The 16,883-nt window shown below is 43.1% G+C and overlaps 1 protein-coding gene across 5 annotated transcripts in view; it reads right to left on the bottom strand.

Annotated features, from left to right (window-relative positions):
- The window catches only part of MGAT5 (alpha-1,6-mannosylglycoprotein 6-beta-N-acetylglucosaminyltransferase), a 232,371-nt gene that overhangs the window by 62,480 nt on the left and 153,008 nt on the right, over positions 1-16,883 (bottom strand). For all 5 annotated transcript variants that reach the window (XM_075117780.1, XM_075117781.1, XM_048869222.2 and 2 more), the window contains one exon: positions 6,376-6,509. In XM_075117780.1, coding sequence (XP_074973881.1) covers positions 6,376-6,509 — 134 coding nt within the window. The remainder of the gene's footprint in view (positions 1-6,375; positions 6,510-16,883) is intronic.

Here is a 16,883-nt window from a genome sequence, read left to right as displayed (position 1 = left end):
GATACCAGTGCAACCCGATTCCTTTCAATAGGTATAAACTGATTGGAATTTGGCAAAGAATTATGTTAATAATACACAAGCAGCAACAGAATCCAGCTGTGCTATTGGCACTGTAGAACCAAACAGGAGTACCAAGCAGTAAAAGGTTACAATATACAAAGCTTTACAGATCTAAGTGCTTTATAAGCATGAATATAAGCTCCTATATGGCAACTGAGATACTACAGCCCCATTTAATAGATAAGAAAACAGACACAGAAGTTAAGTGATTTGCTCAAGGTCATAAACCAAGTTAATGGCACAACCAGTCCTAAAATCTAGGTCTTCCAGCTTCCTGTGTGATGCTCTAAACCCAGTGGTTCTCAACCCATGGGCCACCTGTGGCCCAAGCAGCACACAGCTGCAGCCCATGTGACATCATCAGGGCCACACAGATAGTATATATATTGTATGGATGCGGCTCACGTAACACAGAGCTGTAAATGTGGCCCACAATGATAAATAGCTCGAGAACCACTGCTTTAACCATTACAGTTGCTGATCAGAAGCAGGACACACATATGCACTAGGCTGGATTTACATAATTTTGGTTAAGTGATCTGTTCTGATACAAAATATAAAGAAAATAGCATAAATAGATTACTTCAGTTCAACTCTACTCATAATGATAAAGCCACTAAATAGGTAAAGCAACCACAAACTCAGCCAACTGCACAGATAAAAGCTCAACCCAGGAACCTTGTTGGTCAGAATGGATTTCATCACCCAAATACACTTCCCTCCCCACTCCCTGAAGTCAAACCTGTCTGTAGGGGGTGTACTTTATGTATGTGTGTATTCAGGGCAGTCTGCATGCCAGGGAACAAATATATGTTAACAAGCAAACAACATGTTTTAATACAACCAAATGTACTGCATACACCTAGGACCCCCAAGAATGTAGGTCATACTTACAGGATGCTGGAGATGCCATCTTGGTAAGTAGCAACTCTGAAAAAGACTTGGGGGTTTAGGTGGATAAAGAGCTTCACATGAGCTCCCAATGCAATGCTGTGACCAAAAGCCCTAATGCAATCCTTGGATACATAAACTAGGGAATATCAAGTAAAAGTAGGGAGGTTATAGTACCTCTATATTTGGCAGTGGTGTGACCATCCTATTGGAACACTATGTCCAGTTCTGGTGTTTACAATGCAAGAAGGATGTTGCAAAATTGGAGAGGGTTCACAGAAGAGCCAAAAGAATGATTAAAGGACTGGAAAACAAAAACACTTTACAGTGAATGTCTCCGAGCTCAATCTGTTTATAATACAGAGAAGGTTAAAGGGTGACTTTTTCCACCATGTGTAAGTACTCATGTGGGGAACAGAAATTTGATAATGGAGTGCTCTTCTATCTAGCAGACAACTATATACCTAGAGCCAATTGCTGGAAGTTGAAGCTAGACAAATTCAGACTAGAAATAAGGCACACATTTAACAACAGTATAATTAACAATTGGAACAACTTACCAAGAATTGTCATGGACTCTACATCACTGGAAATTTTCAAATTAAGATAGGATGTTTTTCTAAAAGCTATGTTCTAGTCCTATGGCCTGTGTTATACAGGAGATCAGACTAGATGATCACAATGGTCCCTTCTGGCCTTATAATTATCAATCCACATTGCCGGAGTAGGGCAGACAGATTAAAGAACTGAAAAAATACGTATGCATAAAAATCCAAGTAACTGAGCAACAACCTTGTTTATTAGATCTGACTACACTTGACAGGCTGTTCTGTTGACTTGCACAACTAATCAGGTCAGGAAGTATAGATGATTATTAGATCCAACTATTCTTGAGAGACTGTATTATGCTTCCGGTACTGATAATCAGATCAGGAACTGTAATCGCAAAAGCCTAAGCCAGAACAGACTCAAAACTAATGGATTTCTGTTCTGCTGAAATGTGTTTTGGGGAAAAAACCTTCATTATGCAAAAGGAGAAGGAAAAAAAAAAAAGAAAATGAATGAAATCTTTCTTCAGTCATGAACCAAACAGAAAAATCACCAAAGTATGTACCGTTACAGTCAACAAGAATTACTTTTATAAGTGAGGATTTCAGGAGGATTAGATTTGGATGAACAAATTTGGAGGGATCACAACCACAAATGTATTGCTGACTAATATCCACATGGTTCTCAATATGTCAGCTAATGAACAGAGACTTTGCCCTTCCCACGCCCCAAGGATCCTGTTATAGACAACTAAAGTGGATAGTTGGCAAGTGGGCAACACGGTGTTTATCAATCTGTGTAAGTATCTTTTCTTCTGCAGTGCTGCCCTCTTAAATGAGCTTAACATAGCACAGCTATTCTCATGGGAAGCATGATCAGAAACGCTATTAAATCATTTAGTACGTTTGGACATCATAGCTTCCTAGGCCAGTTTGGATTAATTCTCATTTCCTCAAAACTTCTCTCTCCAGGGATCATCAGTGGACGTTTCAGGTGAAAAGGGGAGTCAATCAATCATCCATTCCAAAAGCAAAAACTCAAAAAATAAACAACAAAATGTTTTTTAAGTACATCGGAAGCAGGAAGCCTGCTAAACAACCAGTGGGGCCCCTGGACGACCGAGATACAAAAGGAGCACTTAAAGACGATAAAGTCATCGCAGAGAAACTAAATGAATTCTTTGCTTCAGTCTTCATGGCTGAGGATGTTAGGGGAATTCCCAAACCTGAGCCACCTTTGTAGGTGACAAATCTGAGGAATTGTCACAGATTGAAGTGTCACTAGAAGTGGTTTTGGAATTAATTGAGAAACTTAACAGTAACAAGTCACCAGGACCAGATGGCATTCACCCAAGAGTTCTGAAAGAACTCAAATGTGAAACTGCGGAACTTATAACTATGGATTGTAACCTGTCCTTTAAATCAGCTACTGAACCCAGTGACTAGAAGATAGCTAATGTAACACCAATATTTAAGAAGGACTATAGAGGTGATCCTGGCAATTACAGACTGGTAAGTCTAACGTCTGTAATTGTCAGGCAAATTAGTTGAAACAATAGTAAAGAATAAAATTGTCAGACACATAGAAGAACATAAACTTTTGCGCAAAAGTCAACATGGTTTCTGTAAAGGGAGATCATGTCTTATTAATCTATTAGAGTTCTTTGAGGGGGTCAACAAATGTGGACAAGGGGGATCCAGTGGACATAGTGTACCTAGTTTTCCAGAAAGCCTTTGACAAGGCCCCTCACCAAAGGCTCTTATGTAAATTAAGTTGTCATGGGATAAGAGGGAAGATCCTTTCATGGATTGAGAACTGGTTAAAAGACAGGGAACAAAAGGTAGGAATAAATGGTAAATTTTCAGAATGGAGAGGGGTAACTAGTGGTGTTCCTCAAGGGTCAGTCCTAGGGACAATCCTATTCAACTTATTCATAAATGATCTGGAGAAAGGGGTAAACAGTGAGGTGACAAAGTTTGCAGATGATACTAAACTGCTCAAGATAGTTAAGACCAAAGCAGACTGTGAAGAACTTCAAAAAGATCTCACAAAACTAAGTGATTGGGCAACAATATGGCAAATGAAATTAAATGTGGATAAATGTAAAGTAATGCACATTGGAAAAAATAACCCCAACTATACATACAATACAATGGGGGCTAATTTAGCTACAATCAATCAGGAGAAAGATCTTGGAGTAATCGTGGATAGTTCTCTGAAGACGTCCACACAGTGTAAAGCGACAGTCAAAAAAGCAAACGGGATGTCAGGAATCATTAAAAAAGGGATAGAGAATAAGACGGAGAATATCTTATTGACCTTATATAAATCATGGTATGCCCACATCTTGAATACTGTGTACAGATGTGGTCCCCTCATCTCAAAAAAGATATACTGGCATTAGAAAAGGTTCAGAAAAGGGCAACTAAAATGATTAGGGGTTTGGAACGGGTCCCATATGAGGAGAGATTAAAGAGGCTAGGACTTTTCAGCTTGGAAAAGAGGAGACTAAGGGGGGATATGATAGAGGTATATAAAATCATGAGTTGTGTGGAAAAAGTGAATAAGGAAAATTTATTTACTTGTTCCCATAATATAAGAACTAGGGGCCACCAAATGAAATTAATGGGTAGCAGGTTTAAAACAAATAAAAGGAAGTTCTTCTTCACTCAGTGCTCAGTCAACCTGTGGAACTCCTTGCCTGAGGAGGTTGTGAAGGCTAGGACTATAACAGGGTTTAAAAGAGAACTGGATACTTTGTTTCACTCTCAGCAGCAGTAGCAGCAAAGGAATTAAGGTGATTAGGGTGTGTGTATTCCTTTATGTAGCTGAAACCAATGACATCACCTTAACATGAACGGGCCTCTGGTAGTTATACTGTTCCTCAGTTTGCTGCTAGAGCAGGGGTGGGCAAACTTTTTGGCCTGAGGGTCACATCCAGCTATGGAAATTGTATGGCGGGCCATGAATGCTCATGAAATTGGGTGTTGGGGTGTGGGGATAGGTGTGTGAGGGCTCCAGCTTGGGTGAGGATGCTGGGGTGGGGCTGGGGATGAGGGGTTGAAGGTGCAGGGTGCTCCGGGCTGGGACCAAGGGGTTCGGAAAGTGGGAGGGGGATCAGGACTGGGGCAGAGGGTTGGGGCATGGATGGGGGTCAGGCTCTGAGTGCCACTTACCTCCAGGAGCAGCGGCATGTCCCCCCTCCGGCTCCTACGCAGAGGTGTGGCCAGGCGGCTCTGTTCCCTGCCCTGTCTGCAGGCACTGCCCCTGCAGCTCCCATTGGCCATGGTTCCCGGCCAATAGGAGTTGCAGGCGTTGTGCTTGGGGCAGAGCCCCTTGGCTGCCTCTGTGCATAGGAGCCAGAGGTGGGATATGCCGCTGCTTCCGGGAGCCACTCAAAGCCATGGTATGCGCAGAGCGGGGCAAGCCCCTGACCCCCCTCCCTGGCTGGAGCGCCGGAGCGGTGCAAGCCCTGGACCCTGCTCCCCAGCAGGAGTTTGAGGGCCGGATTAAAACGTCGAAAGGGCTGGATGCTGCCCCCGGGCCATAGTTTGCCCACCCCTGTGCTAGAGGCACTAGGCCCCATACATGTTAATGTGTGATGGCTGCCACTGTGATAACACACCAGGGATTGGCCTGGGACCTCCAGAGACAAAAGCACGAGCTGTTACAGCGCCAGCTAAAGAGACAAGACTCTGGATCTGAAGGCTGTGACAATACATATCCTTTGTGGATCAGGCACAAAGGAAGACTTTTCACACCCACACCCACAGGTTATGTACTTCCTCTACTCATAGGAAGCTCATCCTGAGTCTCTGAGGCCAACAGCAGTTTGAATCTCAGACAAGCTTCCACTTGCATGATGGCTGAGAGCCTGGCCAACATAGCGGGAATTGAAAGGGAACATCTAAACCTAAAAGCATGAGCTACTACATCGTAAGCTAAAGAGCCAAAGGTCTGGAGCTAGTAGCTGTAGCGGACTCATATCTTCTGCAGATCGCCACACTCTGGGACCTGTCACATTCTCAGCAGCGGGTTACAAATGCACAGAGGCAACTGCTTCCTTTTGTGAAGCAGAACTAGCTGTCAACGACAAGCTAAACATTGACGCTCCCTTATCCAGATACGATAGCTGTACAACCATCAAGGTCAATTAAGCAAAAAGCTGATTTTTTGCAAAGGAGTATCAGAAGCGATATTTCCAAAGCTTTAAAGTGAGAGCCTGAACAGGTTCCACATAACCTTATGATCAGAACATTGCAAAGGCTGCTCTCAAATACAAGAAAAACTTTCTGCAGCAGGCAGGAGAATAAATCACTGAAAGAGTTGCTTATGACACAGTCCAGGTTTACAAAAGCCCCTGCATCACTTCAAATCCCTGCAACAGCTCTTTAATAGTTACTGTATCTCCCTCAATTCAGTCTGATAACACTAGACCGACTAATTTTGTTACCAGTAAATAAAACAAAACAAGTATCTTATTCACTGGGCTATATATAAAAAAAGTCCTTTATCCAAGCAAGGGAAATGTTATACAACACTCAAAATTCCATTGTGCCTCACTATGCTTCATCGACATGCATAAGCACATATGTTACTGAAAGTTGTAGCATTTTTACACCCAAAGTGAAGTGGACAGATATTGTGCAGACTTTTCAGACCCATTCCCTTCCCGTTAGCTAGGCAGATGCCCCTTTTATTACAAAGCTCCACAAATGCTCAGTAGATAAATCCCTTGAAGTTATTGCTTCTTTTCAGACAAAGGACTTATTAGAAATTCATGAGGCAACTTATTGTGAGTCTTGAGATATATGTATTTTTCCTCTGATCAAAATGAATTTGACAAAGATGTAAAAAAAAAAAATTGCAACTTACCTTCCAGAAGTTATCTACTTTGCCATAAACAAGTGACTGGTTCTGCCTTTTGATGTCATTAATGTGTTTAATGTCACTGGAATTCAGATGCTGCTCCACTACAAACCCAAGGAAGCTGTTGTCTGGCGTGTGAGCTGTAAGAAAAAAAGGAGAGACATGTTTATTACATGAAGTAATAAAGCATTGGGGTTTAAATATCTGGTCATCGTCAGAAGAGTGACTTCCATGGACATGTCTCCTCACTTAACAAATCTGCTCCCTGCATGTATATTCAGAGATGTATTTGCTTACTTTATTGACAATATTAATTCTTACTACTTTAAGTCCAACAGAACCAATACAGCAATAGGGGGAAGACTTTCTTTTCTTACTCATTCATCACCAGTAATAAAAATTCTGAAGCTGGAACTTAACAGTACTGTTTATGATGTTTAGCTTTATGCTACAGATGGTGAAAGACGATAGTGTCTGAGCCAGAAGTACCCCAATTTCAGACTTTCAGACCCCTATTACAACTTGCAGATGTGGCAATTAGAAAAACACTATCTTTACACTTGTCAAGTGAGCTGTAAGATATTGACGAACAATTTCCATTGAAGTCTATGCTGGCTTAATTATTACTGCATACAGTCATTTGTTAGAGTTTAACTGTACTTAAGTGTTGCTCAAATTTTCATACTGGTTTACTTTCCAAAGTGGAAGAGGAGCCAACGCCAAACATGGTACAAATCACTTTACTATGGTGTCTCCATTTTAATTATTTTCATGTAAAATCACAAAAGGATATAGAGAGGAGAGATGTAAGAGGTTAATATGAATTTTACTTTTTGGTTCACATAATCCTTATAAATATTGGGTGAAAGTCTGGCCCCATTAAAGTCAGTTGGGTTTTTTCATTAATTTCAATGGAGTTAGGATTTCACCCATTGTTTTTATAAATTAAAATGATTTATTGGAGCATTATAGTCTAAAACGGACACATTTCATAAACATTTTCTGTTACCTTGCCTTCTGTACAAGTCTTTTCTTACCAGCAACATCCCATAACTCTAGCCACCATTGTTTTGGTGTATATAGAGATGTTATAGGTCCCCCATGAGTGTAAGAATTTCCCCACCCCTCATTAATAAAGAGTTCAACTAGAGAGGGACTAACATTTTAAGAAGAGGAGATTACTCACCCTGTGCAGTAACTGTGGTTCTTCTAGACATGTCCCCTTATGGGTGCTCCACTTCAGGTGCATGTGTGCCCCACATACCGTTGATCAGAAATTTTCATTAGTAGCATCCATTCAGCCCATGGAGGTGCCCTAGTCATCCTTTTGTCCCACACCGAGACTATATAAAGCTGCACGGGTGAACCACCCTCAATTCCCTCTCCATTGCCAAGTCTCTTAAGAAGCTCCAAAGCAGAGGGGAAGGAGGACAGGTAGTGGCACACTCACAGGGTCACGCATCTCAAAAAAACACAGTTACTGCACAGGATGAATATGGGTGCTTCACTTCAGGTGGCTTCCAAGCAGAACCCCTGAAAGAAGGAGGGATCTTCGGAATCTAGTCCATAATTAAGAAATGAACTGAGTTGCTAATTGCCACATGTGATCTAGAGGCATCGATTAGGGTAGTGTCTGGAGAAGCTATGTACAGAGGATCATGCAGATCTTAGATACAGGGACATTTTTAAGGAGGGCCACAGATGTAGACTGAGACATCTTAGCATGAGCTGACATCCCAGGAGGAGGTGGAATGCTGGCAACAACATAATAAGCAATAATATATCCGGAGATCCATTTTGACAGTCTCTGGGTAGAAATAGCAGATCCTTTAGATCTATCTCCAAACAAAATGAATAGTTTTGGAGATTTCCTGAATGATTTAGTCCTATCCAGGTAGAAAGCAGGCACCCTCAAGATATCTAGAGTGTGGACAGCAGTCTTCAAAATGGAATTATGTGGTTTTGGAAAGAAAATTGGTAGATAAGTAGTCTGATTCAGTAGTCTGAATCTCAAACAATACTTTAGGAAGGAATCTGCAATGTGACCGTAAGAAAATCTTGTTCTTGTACAATATTGTGAAAGGAGGGTCTGCCATTAATGTCCCAATTTCATCCACTCTTCAGGCTGATGTAATAGCCACTACAAAGGCTAATTACATAGAGGGGTTTAACATGAGCAGAACACCACTGGCTCAAATGGGCGTTTCATGAGATTTCTAAGAACCAAACTGAGGTCCCAAACCAGAGCAAGGGCTTTCATCTGTGGAAAAATGTTTCCCAATCCCTTTATGAACATTAAAGTTGGAGCATGAGCAAACAGTGAGAATCCTTTATTGTGGAATCCCTTAATGAACCCTGAGACAATCCTGTTTTTCCTTTAAATGCAAGAGGTACTCCAGAACTAGCAGAAGAGGGGCGGAGTGAGGAACAACTTTCTGGAGGTTGCACCAATGACTACATCTTTTCCATTTTTGAAGGCATTTCGGATACACCTCTACCCCGATACAACGCGACCCGATATAATGCGGGTTTGCATACAAAGCAGTAAAGCTCCGACACGCTGCTCTGAGCAGTGTGTTAAGGGTGCCGGGCTGGGCCGAGGGGTTGGAAAAGGGGCAGAGGGTCTCGGGGGTGGTCAGGGGCTCCTACCCCCACCCAGGGTCTGGGAGGCAGGAGCGGTGGGGTTTGCACTTTTGGGGGCCCCGCAGCCCCAGAGTGGCCCAGGGGATTAGCGGGGGGCTGGGAGCAGCCCACTCCACTTCCCTCGCCCCCAGCCATGTCGCTCGGGGGGAGGGGACTTGGAGGAAGGGATCCCCCCTGCACTCACTGGCAATGGTGGAAGCGGAACAGCCCGGCCCCAGCCCGCTTCACTCCACCAGCTCCCAGCCACGGCGCTCCGCTTCCCGCCGCAGGTGAGTGCCTGTCAGGGGGCAGGGGGTGTGGATAGGGGTCGAAGCAGTCAGGGGATAGGGAGCAGGGGGGTTGGGTAGGGCATGGGGTCCTGGGGGGTGATTAGGGATGGGGGGGTCTCTGGAGGGGGCAGTCAGGGAACAACGAACGGGGGTGGGGAGGGGAGGGCGCGGCGGCAAAGCAAATTCAATATAAAGTGGTCTCACCTATAATGCGGTGAGTTTTTTGCCTCCCAAGGGCCACGTTTTATCAGGGTAGAGGTGTATTACTAAATGGTAGAAAAGAGTCTATCTGCTGGCTCTTTCCCAACGAGCCATCGAGAAGCCACATCTTGAGGTGGAGAGTTCTCAGATTAGGCAGCAGCCAGATGGTTTCTGGCGACAGGAGATGAGGAATTATTGGAAGCTTTATTGCTGGACACAGAGATAGGTGAAGCAGGGCAGGAAACCATGTCTGCCTCAACCATGTCAGGTCTATTAGGATAACTCTGGCTTCATGCTGTCTGATCTTGTTCACCACACAGAGAATAAGAGGAATGGGGGAAACACTTAAAAGAGCTTCTATTTCCAAGGGAGGAGGAAGGCATCCCGCAATTAATTGAGGCGGAAGCTCCTCCCCTTGAACAGAACAGGTAGTATTTTTTGTTTGAAGCTGTGGCATAGACGTCCTCTTCTGAGAATCCCTACGTTCAAAATATATCGGTAAAAATAGGAGTCCAATTCCCACTTGTAGTCTTGGTGAAAAGACCTGCTGAGATCATTGGCTGTGATGAAATTCTTATGTGATGCCTTATGCATCAGTTCCATAGCTTTATTGTCTTCGATGCAGAGGTAATGGGATCTCGTCCCCACCTGCATGCAGCACACATCGTCAGTCATGACTCGGATAGACTTGTCTTTGATGAGAGGCAGAAAGCGAAGGCATGCATTTCTAAACCCTTGGAGTTCCAACAGGTTGATGTGGAGGGTGGTTTCTTGGGTGACTATCTGCCTCTGTATGAGCACTGAGGTGTGCCCCCATCCCAACACAGATGCCTCTGTCGTTACATGACCATTGGCACCAGCTGGAAGAAGGAACTCTGACTCAGCAGCCACAGATAAAGTTCTTTGGGTACCTAAAGTACGGTGGCACAAAACGGACAGCCTGCTTGTCCCTGCCCATCCCCATGATTTTGAATGCTCTGAGGTAGCTACTCAAGTAGATGGGGGCTTGGTCACACATGGTACTGAGGACTCTGTTGGAGGTGGTACTGGAAGAGCATATTTGATGGTACCAGTCTTCTAGACAGAACGAGTGCCTTCTTCGAGCCATGCTTGCTCTTAGAGCTATGGGGTCTCTCCACTCCACTGGTACTGGAGCAACCCACTGTGCCTTTAGACGGAGGCTTCCAAAGCCATTCACCTGCTTGAAGAGAGAGGTCTTTTCAAAGTGGACTGGTTAAGAGGGGAGTTAGAGCTCCTCTTCTTGCTTCATTTAGAATTAGTCTCAGAAGCCTTCTGCTTTCTAGGAGAATGCTGGGCTGAGGTTGAAGGGGCGCTAGATCCCACCTGATGAAAACAGGGGCTCTCCTGACCTGGCTCTGAAGCGGGGCCGGGCTTCAAGCTTTAACAGTAGAACATCTTTAATATCATTAACAGTTGAAGCTTGATTTCCCAGTTCTTTCTCGTTTCGAATTTGAGGACTAAACAGATGTTACACACTTCTGCAGGATGTGTGTCTCTCCTAAACACCAAATGCACTTAGAGTATCCATCACTGACTGGGATGGCCTTGCAGCATGTGAGGCAGCATTTAAAACCCAGTGAACTCGGCAAGCCCTGTATAGCCTCGATGTGGAGCAGAAGGACCCCTAGGACGCATGCGTGGGTCAAAACAGACACAGCTAAGGAAAATCTCCCATCAAAGGCACATAGGGTGTATGCGCACCTGAAGTGGAACACCCACAGGGGCACTATGTGAAGAAGAATCTACCTGTACTTTGGAACAATTGCTTGTTTGTAAAAATTTGCTTATTGCTGCACAGATCCAAAATGCATCTGTAACTGTTCCAGGACATATGGAACGGCATCAGCCCACTCTGTGTGTATGATCTCAGACTCAGCCTTTTCATTTTCACACATGTAACACATTCAAGATTTTAAATATCTTTTAAGCTTATATCTAGAACAGCTCTACAGTTTGAATGTACTGTTTAGCCCTCAGACTATGAACCGTTAAAACAGAGTTCCTACACTTCTCTCTTGTAGTATTTTCAGATGTACAAAATAGAGGGGCAAATATATTTGAGGTACTCGCTCAAGCCACATGTAGTACTTTCAGTGGAGGGCCCTCCAATGTAGCATTCACTTCCCACATCAGTCCAATGTACCTAAAGTCTGCTGACTTTCAGGCACAGTGCAAACCTCATCTAGGACACAGAATTTTTTTTTTTTTTTTTTTTAACAGATGCAGATTAGCTGAGGGAGAGGATGGAGTGTGTTTGTGTGTTTGGAGTGTATTTAGGTTATAACTGATGAGTTGCATTTTGTTTTTAATTTTAATTTTTCAAAACAAATTTAAGGCTTGCTTTTATATATATATATATATATATATATATATAATAAAGTAATAACCTACACGCTCCCTGTCCCCTACGCACATACACACATACCATAGCTAAACTCACATTCAGAGTACTACAGAAATCAAATCTTATCATGGGGATTCAATAGTTCAGTCTTGAAAATCAGGAAACTGACTTACACCGTAGAAAAGACAAGTTTATATACACACAGTATCTTTTTATGTCACTAGTGGATCTCTCACAATTTCAGTAAAATGGATGGAATGTACAGATTCACAAGTAAAAGGCAAGAATTTCAGAGGACAAATCAAGCAGAAAAATAGTTTTATATAAAATATTTACATAATACTTAAATTGCTTGTTGAGTAAGAAAAACAGTTATAGATATAGTAGTTTGTGGATGACATTGAAGTTGTCAAAGCAGACTTATGTATTTATTGTCAGGATCTGTGATTTCCAGTCTCAACACAGGAATGCAAGAAACAATGATGCACCCAGAGGCACAAGGCTACAAGAAAGACTTCTAGGAAAACAATTTAACGCACGTTATACAGACAATGAAATCCTCTCAGTTATTATATTCTCTGTTTAGGATTATTGTGCCTTGAATAAGCTACATGAAATCCAATTATAATTACCCTTTTCACAAAAAATATTTCAGCTACAGTCAGACAGAGGACTTTTAGACCAGACATTTAGACCAGAGAAATGGACAATGGTATTTAACAATGAATGGTGCATAGAGAATAATGCTGATCAAGGACACCTTTACCATTTTCTTTTTATTTTAGGAAACAGATGTTAAGGAATGGGAAGGATATACGAATTTAAAAGAAAACACTAACATTGCTAGTTTGCATTACTGGACTTAACACAAAACACTAAAAGGGAAACAGAACTTCATGCTTCCGGATAACTCAGGACTGGCAATAAAATGTACAACATTTTTCCAGTGGGTTACTATTCAAATATGGCCCATTTTAGTCTTTATATTTGCTTTATGCGAAAAGTTGTGTTCCAGTCCAGATTGAAATGGCTTTATCTACATTAAGAAATTCTACCAACTTTTGCCTGCCTGATTCCTACTTGCTTGATTTTTATCCAGCAGTAATTTTCTTGCCCTCATAAACAAAGCCCTAGAAGTAAAGTTGAGTCACAATCACACTGTAAAATCTTTACTGATAAGTATTTTAAGATCACAACCCAATAAAAGATTGTGCTACCTCTGCGTGAGTGAGAGGCCAAGAAAGCTGGCTCTTTCCCATCAAATTTAGCAATTTAGCACTGCAATTGCACATGCTTCAGAATGAGTTTGGTTGACTTATATTTTTACCATCTCTGTTGTGATAAAATGCCAAGTACTGAAGAGTCAGCATAACCACCATATGTAGAATTGTAAAATTGGATGGATAGTATCTGTTAAATGCCAATAGTTTATGCATACATATACTGTTTTGAATATAATTTATGAAGTTGTTCTGTGTAAGAGTAGTAGTAAGTCCTAGTATATATGCAACACTTTAAGAACTATTAAACCTTACAAAATCTCTAAACATGGATAACTATTACCCACATTTAAGAAGGGGGAAAAATAGAGGAAAAAAAGGTTATGCCATAAAGAGAATCAGATACATAGCTGAGATTAGCAATCAGGACTTGTGTATTCAAGCCTGCTGCTCAGACCATTGGATGCACACTCATTAATTGATAAAAACAATATTTGCTGTTTTGCTGCATTAAAAACATTTTCCCCTTTAAATAAAAAAGGGAAATTTAGCATGCATTAAACAGAGGGACTAAGAACAAGCTACTATCATCCCAATGCACCACCATTCTGAGGTGCTATCTTGTGCAGGGCCTCACACAGAAAGTTATGTACCAATTGTATTAAATAATGTCTCACAAATGAGCCCTGGTTTTAAATTTCTATTTTCAGCATGAACCAAGAATATGTGATTAGGTCACCAGAAACAAAAGGCACATTTGCTCAACCATCCACCATCTCTCAAACCCTGCCTAGAACTGTCCTATTCAGTTACATCTCCGAGGTCACAAATCATTACTGTATTTTTTGTTACTTCCCACTAAACAATTGTGAATGCAGCTCCTTTATTTGCTGAACAACTTTCACTGTACTTCTCTAGGACTGTATGCATAGTGCATGACCAACTAAATATGTTTCTTAGATTTTTACAGAGCAGTTAAATTCAACAGCATGGTAGACAGCAAGTAACCATGGCTTGGCAAGTAGCCCCAAATATAGCCAACAATGAAAAAGCAAGTAAGGAGTTCTTTTACAGAATCTGCAACAATGAGGAACTCCCATTAATTCAGGGACAAGCTTCACAGTGCTCTAAATAAATTTGGTTTGGTTTACTTTTGACTGTCAGCACTTGCACAGTAGATAAGCCTTGCTCTCATGGAGTTTGGCAGCCTATTGGCAAAACTCTCAAAATGTTCCTGAGCTATTTCTCAGATACACTGGGCACAAACCAGATATCTCTCAACATTCGGCAAACATGTAATTCTTCCTTTCACTCCTCATTATTTATTGCAGTTACTGTATTGAAAATAAAACCCCACCTTTTTGTCTCTGTTCCTTTAACCCAGGGGTGGGGAACCTATTGCCCGCAAGCTGGATCCGGTCCACTGCAAGTCTCAGCGCCGCGGGCCAGAAGCCCCAAGCCTCGTCCGCCCACCCCCACCGTCCCCGTGGGGTTGGAGCCTTGAGCGCTGGGTTGGCAGAAGTCTGATTGGCTCCACGCAGCTCCCGGAATGTTTCCTAGGAGCAGGGGTGATCAGGGAAGCTGTGTGCATTGCCCCCGTGCTCCCACTGGCCAGGAACTGTGGCCAATGGGAGCTGCAGGGGCAGTGCCTGCAGTCGCATGCAGCGCGCAGAGCCCCCAGCCCCTCTGCATAGGGGCCAGACATGGTGGCCACTTCTGGGAGCAGCGCGGAGCCCCGGCAGGCAGGGAGCCTGCATCTAGCTCCGCTGCGCCACTGACCAGGAGCTGCCTGAGGTAACCACCACCCAGCCAGAGCCCACACCCCAAACCCTGTGCCCCACGTCAGAATCCCCTCCTGCACCCTAACTCCCTCCTAGACCCCGCACTCCAAATATCCCACACCCCAACCCTCTGCCCCAGATCTGAACCCACTCCTGCACTCCATACTCCTTGGCCCCAGCCCGGAGCCCCTTCCTGCAACCCAAACCCTTCATTCCCAGCCCCACACCAGAGCCTGCACTCCCAGCCAGAGCCCTCACCTCCTCCCACACCCCAGCCCTCTGCCCCAGCCCGGAGCCCCCCCCCACACCCTAACCCCTCACTTCTGGCCCCACCCCGGAGCCTAGGGGAAGCCCTGAGCCTCTGCCCCTCCCTGCCTGTGGGGCTGGGTGTGGCCCAAGACTGATTTTTTCTGTGGGTCAGTGGCCTCTGATAGAAAAACGGTTCCCCACCCCTGCATTAACTCCTTAGTGCTGCACAGGTGTCCTTTGGCAGCAGTTCTACTTAAAGAACAAAATGTCAGCACGCACCTCTGCATACAAGGTGAAAATAGCCCAAACCCTGAAGGTGAAAGTTTGACAAACTTGTCTGCCAAGTCTGAACAGTGAATAGTATGCCTGCTATCACCATGCCCCTACCTAGCAAGCATCACCTGCTTTTGGGGTTGCACTGGGCATTGGTACATGGATTGGATCCCAGAAGTAACTATGCATAACTTCATGGAAGTCTTTTTCCAGGCCTCTCCTGCTCTTAGACAGCCTGCAAAGGTGACTCTTCTCCACCTTCTGCTGAAGTCTGAGCAGCTGTTAGATCCTTACCAAGTAGGGGTGAAACTGGAAGACTGCATTATCTTTCTCCATCATATGACAGAGTGACTATAACCCACGTACGTAACCTGGTATAGAAGATCGAAGAGAACAAAGATGCTTCCAAGTAGTCAAGCACTAACCATCCACTAAACCAAGTTGAGTATGGAAATTAAACATAAAACGGTCAACATTTTCATGAGTGATTTTGGGTGTCCAAACTGAGACATGAAATTGGCCTGGTTTTCATAGGCCCAGCACTTTCTGAAGCTGACTCCCCCTCACCTTCTTTAAGAGGTCTTAAGTTGGACACTCAAAATCACTTTTAAAGTGTATGTGGGTTAAGATTTTCAAAAGTGCACTTCATGAATTATGAGGGAAGAAAAGACTCAATGGATTCAGAAATTTGTGAACAAGACGATATCTTATTCTGTCTCCCTGACATTTACAGAGGCAAAGTGGAGACCTTTCAGCCTTCCCCCATTCTGTCAAGGAGGAGATATCTGTCTCCATGAATGTTCTCTCATATTTGACTATAGTCCTAATACACTGAGCCATTATAACTAAAACAGAAAAATGGGACACTTTTTTCTAGCAGTCATTGTTGAAGTAGAGCAATATTAGTGCACACCTTGCCATTACTGAAAAGATGCATTGTGGTTGTCCAAAGGAAAAAAAAATCAAATATGTACTGTGTTTCAGACCACCATAAATCTGTGTATTCACAATAAATGCAGATGAGCTGTGTGTGTATGAAACAGGTATAATGAAAGGAGGTTTCTTGATGGACCTCTGTAGGTTATTACTGTTTAGTTACCCAAAATGACTCTAATGTTTGGGATTTATCGGGATGTTTTTGACAACATTGGGTGGGATTCATTAATTTGTTGTGTCCAAAGGGAAATAATATAGGATAGGCATATATCTTATGTCTTTTCAAGGAAAAAACCTGACTGTCCCCCAATAAACATGCTTGCCTTGTTTTTGCTGATGTGCCTGTTGAAATGGCATAGGGGGTGTTAGCTAGCTTACCTAAAATCACATTAAGTGAGTCACAACTGCAGAGACAGGAATACAACCTAAAAGGTCTGGCTCCCATTTTATTGATCTAAACACACTCCCTCCAACAATTTGATGAGCTGACACTGATTTTTCAGATGCACATATCAGGCATTGCACGAGCTGTCAAAACATTTCAGAGCCACTGAATAGCTTTACTTTTTTTCTTTTT

The sequence above is a fragment of the Caretta caretta genome, chromosome 11 (genome assembly GCF_965140235.1).
Source record: "Caretta caretta isolate rCarCar2 chromosome 11, rCarCar1.hap1, whole genome shotgun sequence".
Taxonomy (NCBI): Eukaryota; Metazoa; Chordata; order Testudines; family Cheloniidae; genus Caretta; species Caretta caretta.
Note: the sequence above shows the minus strand (reverse complement) of the source record. Positions and strands in the feature narration are given on the sequence as shown.